Raw genomic sequence first — 10533 nt, 5'->3', positions numbered from 1 at the left:
GCCGCGACGGCGCGAGGTAGCAACTGCTTCCCCTACTTCCTCGTATCCCCATTTCGCTGTCGTGCTTCCATGGAATTCCATTGGTGCTCCACAACCATGAGGGTTTAGGGTTTATGGGTTGGTCGCTGCCGGTGGGGATTTGCTGCTGCTGCGACTAGAGCGCCTGCCATTAGGGTTATGGGGAGAACCAAAGGCATGTGCCCGTTTTAGTTGAATTGGGGGGCTTATGTTAGAAATTTAGACAATTTACGTATATCTTAATTCCGAATATTATTAAGTAAATCATGAATATTGTGAGTGATTCAGAGCATGTGCGAGTGTTCATGGTTAACACAAATTTAATAATGAACAAAATGAAATAAAAGAACCAGAGAAGGTTCAGAATGTAAGAATCAGACATTGTTCCTAAATCTTCGGTTTGGGCTGTTCGATGTAGTCGATCAAAGTTGATGTAGTGATGATTTGGTGCAGTGCAGTCCCTCGAACATCCTCCGAGAAGTAGCAGGATGTAGACGTTCACAGCGAGCAGTCGCGCAGAGATGCGCTCCCCAAAAACTTGATCCCCTGCCTACTCGTGCAAGTGTAGCAGCAAGACGATGTTTCGGAGGCGCCTACTCGTGCAAGTGTAGCAGCAAGACGATGTTTCGGAGGCGCCTACTCGTGCAAGTGTAGCAGCAAGACGATGTTTCGGAGGCCTGCTCTTGCAAGCTCTGTGCGCGCAGAGGTTTGCGATGGAGATGCGAAAATAGCAGCGGGCAGGAGAGAGTTCGTGGTTGTTTTTCGTGCACGTTAATCAGAGTATGAGCACCTTTAGAGCAAGAGGAAAAGATTCAACGGATTTGGACACTGTCACAGGTGATTGATAGCCATTATAATGTGTAGATAGATTATAATGTTTCGTTATTGCAACGGCATGAAAAGTTGTTATTCTCTTTCATATAATGGCAGACGTGAATTGAATAATTTAGAAACAAATTAGACCCAGTACCTATGGTTATCCAGGCTAACTACCAAATTGATGGCTGCATGTCGTCTATGGGAATTTCTATGATTCTTTTTTTAGTAGGTCATGTTAGTATGAACATTGCAATCAATTTGTAATAGTAACATGGGATAAGATGGCCAAAATGTTATAAAGTTTCTTTGGTCTTGTTTTTATTTTGTAGGGACCTGGTCATAATTGATGACATTTGGCCCTGGGAAGAATGGGAAGTCATCCGTAAGGCTCTTCCCCAGAATAATCTGCGCTGTAAATTAATCATGACGACCCGGGACAGGAGTATAGCTAGGAAATGTGAACAAATTGGTGCACGTGTGTACGAACAGGAGTTTGGTCGTGCGGAACTGAAAGACTATCAGCTATGATACTGATGAGCAAATCTGTCGAGGGAACCAACGCGAAGGAGCTGTCCACCAAGATTGCGGATATGTGCAGCGGGCCACCATTTTATTTTTGTCCGCTAGCAGTAATCTGTTTGTCGTCACCATGTGCAAGGTGATGAGGAGGAATGGGATACATGGGCAAGTCACGTTCTGGATGATGGGTTTCTGAGTACTCCATCCTTGAAACCACTGGTCCAGAGTCTATGCCTTGGTTTCGACGATCTTCCCGTTCAGCTGAGGACTTGCTTGCTATACTGTACCATATATCCTCAGGGGTATATTTTAGCATTTATAGGGGATGGTTGGTGACAAAATGGATTGCTGAAGGATTTGTTTCGCAAGTTGAAGTAGCAGAAGCTTACTTTGACAAGCTTGTCTACAGGAATCTGTTGCAGCGGGATTGGAAGATGCACGCAGTTCACCCCATTATGCGAGCCTTCCTCGTGTGCAAAGCAAAGGATCGGGCCGGCAACTCCTCGCATGCCAAACAGATCCGTCGTCTTTATCTCAGCACGGAGGATCGCTGTCCAGATGAGGATGTGCTGTCTCATACTCGCTCCCTTGTTGTTTCCGTTTATCAATCCCAGCTGGATGGTCTCCCCTTCAAGGCGTTCAAAAAGCTGCGAGTGCTACAAATACATAACAGCAGTCGTCTAGAGAATGATCATCTGGTGGATATATGTGGGCTGATCTGGCTCAAGCATCTGGGTATCTTCGAGTGCCATCAAATCACAGAGCTCCCACGGGAGATTGGGAGACTGCAGAATCTGGAGTCCCTGTACGTGGCAGGTACACGGATTAGTAAACTACCAACGGAAACCAAGAACCTTGAGCGTTTGGAGACTCTGGATGTAAGCTGGACACCGGTACTGAGAGAGTTGCCTAAGGAAATCGGGAAACTGCAGCATCTGAGGACTCTGGACATAAGAGGTATCCAGTTGTAGAGACCCGAATCCGTTATTAAGTGTGGTTGCTGATGAACGTAAACATAGGTCGGAGAAGTTGATGTCGCCTCTGGGTGTCATTAGCTCAAGTGGTGGTGAAGAGGTTATTATTTCCTCTTCTGAAGCAAAGTGCAGGGATGACCTATCCATCCTCATCCTCTTTAACCATTTCGGCGATAGGTGTGAAGTCCTACCAGTTCGGTTGCTTAGAGTTGCCGGGAGACACATGAAAGTCCCGCAGTGGATCAAGCAAGACTTGTGCAATGTCTGCACCTTAGATGTCAGTCTCTGCAAACTGGTGGAGGAAGATCTCGAGTTTCTGAAGACGAAGATGCCCAACCTGCAGGCTCTCGAACTAAGGTTCGAGGTCCTCCCACGTACGGGATCCGGTTGCCATCACCGGTGGAGGGTTCTTGAAGCTGGAGACGTTCTACGTTGATTGCCGTCTGCCATGGGTGATCACCTTCGGGGAAGGAGCGATGCCGAAGCTGAAACATCTTGAGTTCAAGTTCTACACCGGCAGAGAGCCAGGCAACACTACTCCATGGGCATCAAGCATCTCGACAGTCTTGAGAAGGTCGTGTTCCGATGCTCCGAGTACTATACAAGTGACGGTCCGGGCATCCGTGAGACAATTGATGTACTGAGAAAAGAAGCCGTGGAGCACCCCAACGAGATCACCCTTTGGGTCAATGACATGGATCCTGAGGTTTTCGGCAGCGGTGCAACATGGATAAGCCTTGCCGACAAGGCCATTGTCGAAAAAAGAGATAAACTATTCAGGGCAGCACGGGAAAGGGCAGGACGGGAAAGGGTCGCACGGCATAGTGCAGCATTGGAAAGACGCAAGCTAAGCGAGCAGAGAAGCGAGCTAAGCTCCTGCTCCAGCATGGAATCCTGATTGCGGGTTCGTACCGTTTGTGAATCGATGTGCCGAACGCAATTTATGTAATAATAATTTCTGCAACTTTGGATTGAAGTATATGTTGTATGGATTTGTTTGTTGAACCTAAACAAAAAGTTAAGTATTCTTTGAACGCACATTATCTGTACGCACGCTTAGCTTGTTCGTCATTCTCAATATTTTTTTTCCATCATATGGTAGCTTGCACCATCTGCAAACTGAGCATTCCGTGTGATCCAGTTTAGCTAGGCATTCCAACATTTCCTTTGGGCCAATGTAGCCCTGACTCATGCCAGTGATCCAGTTCTGTACGTATTCTGGAACAGTTGCAAGAAGATTGTCTTGGTGATGCGAATGGGCTCATCCATGTCCCTTAATGTGGTTGTATGCAGACTTTTATGTCATCTTCTTCCCAACAGTTTTTTCACTTCGCCCTACTGTTGTACCTTTTGGGATATGTAAGCCTTGGTCAACATTGTCAAAACCCGTGTTGGAGCCGCGGCTAAACTGCCCACACATGATAGCATACTCTGCCTTGACGACAGCAGCTTCCAACATGGTGGATCAGATTCAAAAGGGCTTCGAGAATTGTTGAATGACTGGCCGGGGGGCTTTCTGGGCTCACCAAGCTTCTGTGGGTGTGGTAATATATAATTTTACTAAAAAAGAGAAGGAAAGAAAAGAGTAAGATTAATTGGGACGACACACTCACAGCGAGCTCTGTCCATTTTTCAATTTCATTCATTTTGTACCCGGTAAAATATATTTCTAACGTCACACAAACCATCGATTTTGTAATTGTAAAGTCGCCTTTGTACAATATTTTAGTGCATTATACATTCAGTTTGAAACACAATATTTTCTTTTTAGACAAATAAACTAGCGCAAGCTGGAACCAGTTCTCAACTGGAGAACACTGCATATGCTCAAAGAAAAATATTTTCAGTACTAAGAACTTAGATTATGTTTTTTTTAAGCTCTAGAATTCAGACCTTATTTTTTGTGGTGTGAAGTTGGAACCCCAATCGAGTCATTTGAGTCAATAAAATTAACATAAAACTCAATCACCTCCTCTGTTCCATATCCCTTGGCGATGCTTCCTTCTGGACGGACACGACTAAGAACATGAACCTCTCGAAAGACCACATATTGTGCAGGTATACTGGTCCGAGAATAGTAATCTCTTTTACTAGGTGAACCAGGGGTGCATCATAATATTGAAGAAGGATGGTGGAAATATCAACTCAAAGCTGACAAAATATTGCACCACATTATTTTGTAGCTTTGTTAGCTTCGATGGATCGATTGCCTTATGCGAAATCGCATTGACAAAGTCGCATAACTTTACAAGCGGCAATCGGACATTCTCTGGTAGAACACCTCACAGTGCAATCGGAAGCAACCGGGTCATCGACGTGTGGCAGTCATGAGCCTTTAAATTTGTGAACTTCTTTTCTTTCAGATTAATTATTCCCTTTATATTCAGCGGGTATCTAGACGGAACCTTCATACTATTCATACAATCAAACATGTTATCCTTCTCTACCTTGTTGAGAGTGTAACTAGCAGGATGTAACTAGTGTTGTCATTTATCTCTTTTTTCCGGATGTAGGTCATCTCATTGCTGCATACGTTTCAGGTCCTATCGTGCTTCCAATATATCTTTTGAGTTCCCATAACAACCTAGGAAGCCTATCATATTCATGCAAAGATTCTTCATGAGGTGCATCACGTCAATTGCATTGCGGACTTCTAGGATTTCCCATTAAGGTAGCTGCCAAAATATAGACTTCTTCTACATGGGTGCACGTCCGTTATTATTGTTCGGAACATGTTTGCCACATAGACCCTTTCCAAAGACTACCCTTACATCCTTTATCATCTCAAATATACGCTTTCCATCACGATGTACAGCTTTTTTAACAAGATGTGTTTTTATTAATGTAATTTTTATATAATATGAAAATGTGATTTTTTTAAAAAATTCTCTTAAATGTAAAAAATGATTGCCAGTGTTCCAAGGCCCTCAGAGTTAGAAGTCAAATCCAATTTTCTAAATTCAAAATGTCACAAATTTATTAAATTCAAAATGTCGTTTCAGTGTCAGTACGTCCCCGCCACAAGCAGTTTCTGGCTGTTGGGGATCGCCAAAAAAGACGGTTAACCTCGAGCGCGTTCTGATCATCACCACATTGTTCAAGACTCGGGTGAAACCCTTGAACCTCGGGTGGAAAATGCAACACGGAGAGACAGCTTCGACCCGATGGTAGGAGGAATTAACTATTCTTTGAGCTGGTTGATCCTAACCACAAGCACCCGAAACTAATCTCGAATTGCCTAGTTGTCTAGCTATTTTATGCAGGGCCATTTCCTTTCAGCAGGAGGCAGAATGCGAAGTTAACCATATCCTGGTCGCGGTCTCAAGGCGACTAGGACTCCCGAAGCCAAGCTGACCTCGGAAGCAAGGATGCAACTCTGGGAGCGAAGCTAGACGATGGGAATACGTTGAAGCAGTCACAACATTGAAGAGGTCAAGGCGTGATCTACAGAGCCTTGTAAGAGCGTGATTTGCGAAGCTATCAGGTGGCGTGAAAAGCGTGACCTCCAAATAATGACCTTCATGTAAAGCATATTCTCGGAATATAGTGGTGGGTTGAGGACGTTTGCAGAATGTAAAATGTCCTCCGAGGCACTATAAAAGGGGAGTCCTACCCCGTTGTAAATTTCTACGTTCACTATTCAATGAGAAGACGTTTCAAGCATTATTCCATCTTCGTTGTGTCTAAACCTCGCCCGAGTTCAAGATAGGGTAGACTTGACCTCGTCGAGATTTGGGATCCAAAACTGGCCTTTGTCAAGAAGCAAATCCCCGACGACGAGCTCATGAATTGGGAACTGGGTGCCATGTCATTGCCCTACTTTACAACTCCGGCCATCTTGTATCACCCACCCCTGATGTCGTGCATACATAATACATGTACCTCTGAATGGTTGCCCTGCGTGCAAGAGCGACGAAGTTCATCAGAATCCACAGGGCTCGCCGGACGAACTAAAAGACATTTCCAATGTGACAGAATTTTTTTTGGCTGCGGTTATTGTACTAAAGTCCGGATATGACAAAAAGGTCAGCAATTGTATGGAGTCACTGACAATAGGTTTAAGAGACAACAAATTGATTGTCTGTACTTTATATGCAGTGCATACTTAGTTCCACTAACAATTTAACATTTCAAAACGTGCAAACATAACTCCAATATAATTTGTTACAAACTTTAATTTAACATATTTCTTCCAAACTTCATATATATCTTACCCAATATAATGCATATGTAGATACCTACATATGAAGCAATTTATGCTTGCAGCGCCACATGTTGCAACACATATACAAGCGCTAGTATAGACACTAACAATACTTACTGGGCCTCTAGTGATGCGTACGTAATGCATTGCTAAAGGGTTATCCGTCATGTGACAAGGAGATCGATATGGTGCCGCGCGCTAGGGTTCTACTATGGGCAGCTAGGGTTCTTCCCTGGTCCTCCATAGAAGATGTAAGTGCCCCAGTTGACGCTATTGGTGCTGCTCTCCACGTTGTAGCAGTTGGGCTGCTTGTTCCCCAGTCCCAGAACATTTGGTGAACTGAGTTTGTTGAACGGATCGACCACTTGTATGTTCCTGATGTAGCTGGCCTTGCTGAGCCCTTCCCCAGGGAAGTGCCCACTGCCCATGTCTGTCGAAGTTTGGTCGGCGTAAGGCGAGTACACCTCTCCTCCCCACATGACATAGGATGCACTAATTTGCAGGTAGGAGAAGATGGTTGATGGCCAATAGCCCAAAGTATGGTTTCCTACTTTCAACCACCAGTTGCCCCCCTTTGGATCCTGCAGGCAAAAAAATTACTGGAGATCATCAGACAGGATTATGGCAAGGGGATATAGCTCAAGCTTTGTTCGAAAGGCTAACATCAGAGATCTAGTTGCATTTGTGGAAAAATCTGTTGCGTGCATGGGAACAACTCGACTCGTGAGTGAGACCACAAACAGGCCAACGTCATCACGGTTAGCCTCAACTTACAATTGAACTTTTGTCTCAAGAAATTAAGAACAAGAAGCTGGCACACTTTCGATCGGTGTCCATCCATGAATTTGATTTGCTATGCTTGGAATGTGAAAGATTTTTGTTTAATTTTACCTTCCAGATTAAAATAGTTATTTCATATTGTGAGCCACCGTAACTGGATACAGGGGAGAAGCTACCACCAATGGCGATCTGATTGTTTATTTGGATGAACCCTGAGCACTGTAGGTTATAACAACCTGTTCTTCGATATGCATCACGCTACAATATTCGGTAGCAATAAAGAATTAGTAACTTATATGCCATTTCCTAACTTACTGATAAAGATAAAAAGGAATTAATGTGATGCTTATCTTACAGTCCAGTATATGAAGAGTCTTGTATTTCTATCTCCATACAACTCAGGGTAAACCTGCAATTTTGTGGAGAGAACAGGCCGTTAGCCATACTGAAAGAGATTGCATGACTTCATAATATGCATTACAAAATGCATAGGAATCACAAAATTTATTGCCAAGAGTTTGTCAAAATACCTATGAAGATACAGTTTAATTTGGTCCTCATATGAAGTATTTCCATTAATTACTAAATGCTCTATATATATTCTCTTTCATCCCAACCCTTAGTTTCTCCGTTTTCGTCACGCCTTGGATATGTGTTCACTTAAAAGCTTAGTTTCATCGATTTCACTTCCTATTGCAGCATTCTATCGTAACTTGGTGCTATGGCTATTGCTAGTTTCGTCATTTTAAGATGTGTCAAGGTTCACCTCATATGAGCTATTGTTTTAGGCCACGATGTGGATGAAAACTCCCATTCCATTTTGCCAAGTGAGTTTGCCTCAACCTAAATCATTCGTATATTGCCAAAATTTTTAGGGATTCCAATTGTTTTTTAACAAATAAATGCTACAAGATCTTCTATAGAGTAAAGACAACAGACTTTGGATGTTTTCTTCTATAATATTGCAAGATCCAGGGTCCAACTTGAGTAGTTGGTTAGATTCCTTGTAATGTAACCTGCCCATCCGAATTCAAGTAATCAAGTCTCTGACTTAGCATAGGTGCTTACTTTCTTAGCTAATTATTCCTTTAGTGGTAGGTAATGTGCTCATAAAAAACGACACGCCTTTTGGTTACTTTATTACTCTAAAGATGTGGGAGCCTTTGTCTTTCGAAGCTTTCATAGGTGTTGGATGTGCATGCATGCCTTCATAAAGAGGTTGCCGAGTGAATCCCGTAGTGCATGCATATATGTGGGTGAGTGTTCAGCATCACATATACCATGGAAGCTGAATGTCAGCGTTCATTTATGAAGGTGGGTTAATGTTTCCCTTGGAGGTCTAACCTGCCATCCTGCTTCAATTGTATTGAGGTCGTTGCCGCTATAGGAACCCCCAGAGATCCAGAGCTGGGCCAAGCTGAAATCTTTGGCCCTCCCAATAGTTGGTTGCCACAGATTGATGCTGGTTTTGGTTCCATAGTACCTAGCCTTCGGTGTATACGCTATGGCGTGCTGCTCAATGAGAGAGTAAATGAAGTTAAATGATAATTAAATTTTAAAATAATAATTGTACAATGCATGGTGATTCTTGAATAGGTTTTGTATACCTGGTGGCCAATCGTCACATTGAGCTTGTTAGGATCATCAACGGAAAAGAAGTTCGGTATGCTCCTTGGCCTCTTCTTCCCATACCTCCTGATAGAGCTAGCCCTCAGGACATCCTCCTCCTTGGTCCTTCGGATCGGTATTGTGTTTGGAGGGCACTTGCAGCCATTCTGATGCCATGTTTGGGTGATTGGATGTGGTGCGATGTTGGAGTCATCGCTCAGGCCTTCTGGGTGGTAAGAAGGATGCATCTGGAAGGTCGACGATGATGCACGCAAAGTGTTTATGTGGTGTTGGGGGGGAACTGCAGCTAGTCGATCTGCACAGTGCATACAACTATGAAATGAAAAGGGCAATTGTGCAGCTGAGATGAACCTGGATAGTATGGTTCTTGAGGAGTGGATGATCCAATGCAGGCTGTTTGGAGATGGGCACACAGTCTATGATATCTCCATCTGCACTCTGTTGTTAATTTTCATAGAATCAGTACTCGCAATAAAAGTAGAAAAGAAGAGAGGATTATGCATACATGCATTAGGACTGGAATGAATCCGAAGGTCATGTGAAAATTTTCAGTTGCAAAAAGTAAGTAGAAATATGCAGATAATTTTGGTAAATTAGTGTGCTGCACGCAAATCATGAAGCCACTGAACGACAACACCAGAGCATGAAGAGTACCTGAATGCTTGCGAGAGGATTCTTGTTGAGCCTCTTGAGGAGGCTTCGCACCTGCCGCCGCCGCTGCTCCGACGTCCCGGCGGCAGCGCCCGCCGCCGCCTCCACGACCGCGAGGGCCACGACCAGCGCGATCAAGCACGCTCGCGTCACTGCCATCTGTAAGATCCCTGTTGTTATCTCGGTTTCTCTTCAGCATGCATGGGCTTTTAAAAGGCAGGAGATGTACGTCTCGGCCGGCCTGTTTCTTCCATCAGAGTATTTCTTTTAGGTTATGGAATGAAACAAAGTTATCTTAGCTACTACCTTCTATAATCAAGATGTATATCATATGTGTGGCGGCAGAGTATTGTTTTTTCCATACGCTTTGACACAAGAAGAAGATGCTTCGAAAGTTGCTAGCATGTTCGCGGAACCACACGGATGGATTGGTCAGAGCTGAAAGAAGATGTCTCTCCTTCTGATGTAGTGAATAATTGCCATTTGGTAGCACCTGATGCCGAGGTTTCATGCCGTCGAGGTGCTTTTGTATATTGTCGCCAAGGTATTGAGGTGCTGTTTCAAAAAAGCTTTCTATACTCCATGGATTTTAAAAGTATAAGTGAGCTCAGAAAACTAAATCAGCAAACTGATTCCAAGAGTTGACAAATTCCATGAACAGACGTTGATTATGTCACTTAACTATGTAGCTACCAATCGGTTAGTTGCTATATAGTTGACCTTGAATTTGTAAAGATGCAAATGCAGAGACATCATCGATGTACTCCAAGTAAAGAATTTGTAACAATGTTGAAATTTGTAAAGATGATTGTATATCCAAGTAGATATATAATGTGGGTGCAGACATTATCCAACTAGTAAATGTCTTGGTCGTCGGTCGATCTATCATCATTGTTGCGGAAATTTTAAAGCTCTAATTTGCTCCTTTCAAACAGATAA

The 10533-nt window shown here is 43.5% G+C and overlaps 1 protein-coding gene across 1 annotated transcript; it reads right to left on the bottom strand.

The window, feature by feature from the left end:
- Positions 1–6507: 6507 nt before the first annotated feature.
- Positions 6508–9753, bottom strand: LOC101774282. The gene is made up of 7 exons (XM_004979943.2): positions 9598–9753; positions 9295–9381; positions 8922–9170; positions 8659–8826; positions 7670–7723; positions 7426–7572; positions 6508–7115 (listed from the first exon to the last, which is right to left on the bottom strand). The coding sequence occupies exons 1-7, from the start codon at positions 9751–9753 to the stop codon at positions 6744–6746; spliced, it is 1233 nt and encodes a 410-aa protein (XP_004980000.1). The 3' UTR covers positions 6508–6743.
- Between the last annotated feature and the right edge of the window lie 780 nt (positions 9754–10533).

This window comes from Setaria italica, chromosome VIII, assembly GCF_000263155.2.
Source record: "Setaria italica strain Yugu1 chromosome VIII, Setaria_italica_v2.0, whole genome shotgun sequence".
In the NCBI taxonomy this organism is placed as follows: Eukaryota; Viridiplantae; Streptophyta; class Magnoliopsida; order Poales; family Poaceae; genus Setaria; species Setaria italica.
The sequence above is the reverse complement of the archived record's forward strand: the minus strand, read 5'-3'. Positions and strand labels throughout refer to the sequence as shown.

Bases quoted from the DNA above. Each gene is read 5' to 3' on its own strand.
- LOC101774282 (XM_004979943.2), bottom strand. From the start codon at position 9,753: ATGGCAGTGACGCGAGCGTGCTTGATCGCGCTGGTCGTGGCCCTCGCG. The intron at 9,382-9,597 runs GTACTCTTCATG...AATTAACAACAG, and splicing joins ATCCTCTCGCAAGCATTCAG to AGTGCAGATGGAGATATCAT. The intron at 7,573-7,669 runs GTAAGATAAGCA...CGAATATTGTAG, and splicing joins GACTCTTCATATACTGGACT to CGTGATGCATATCGAAGAAC.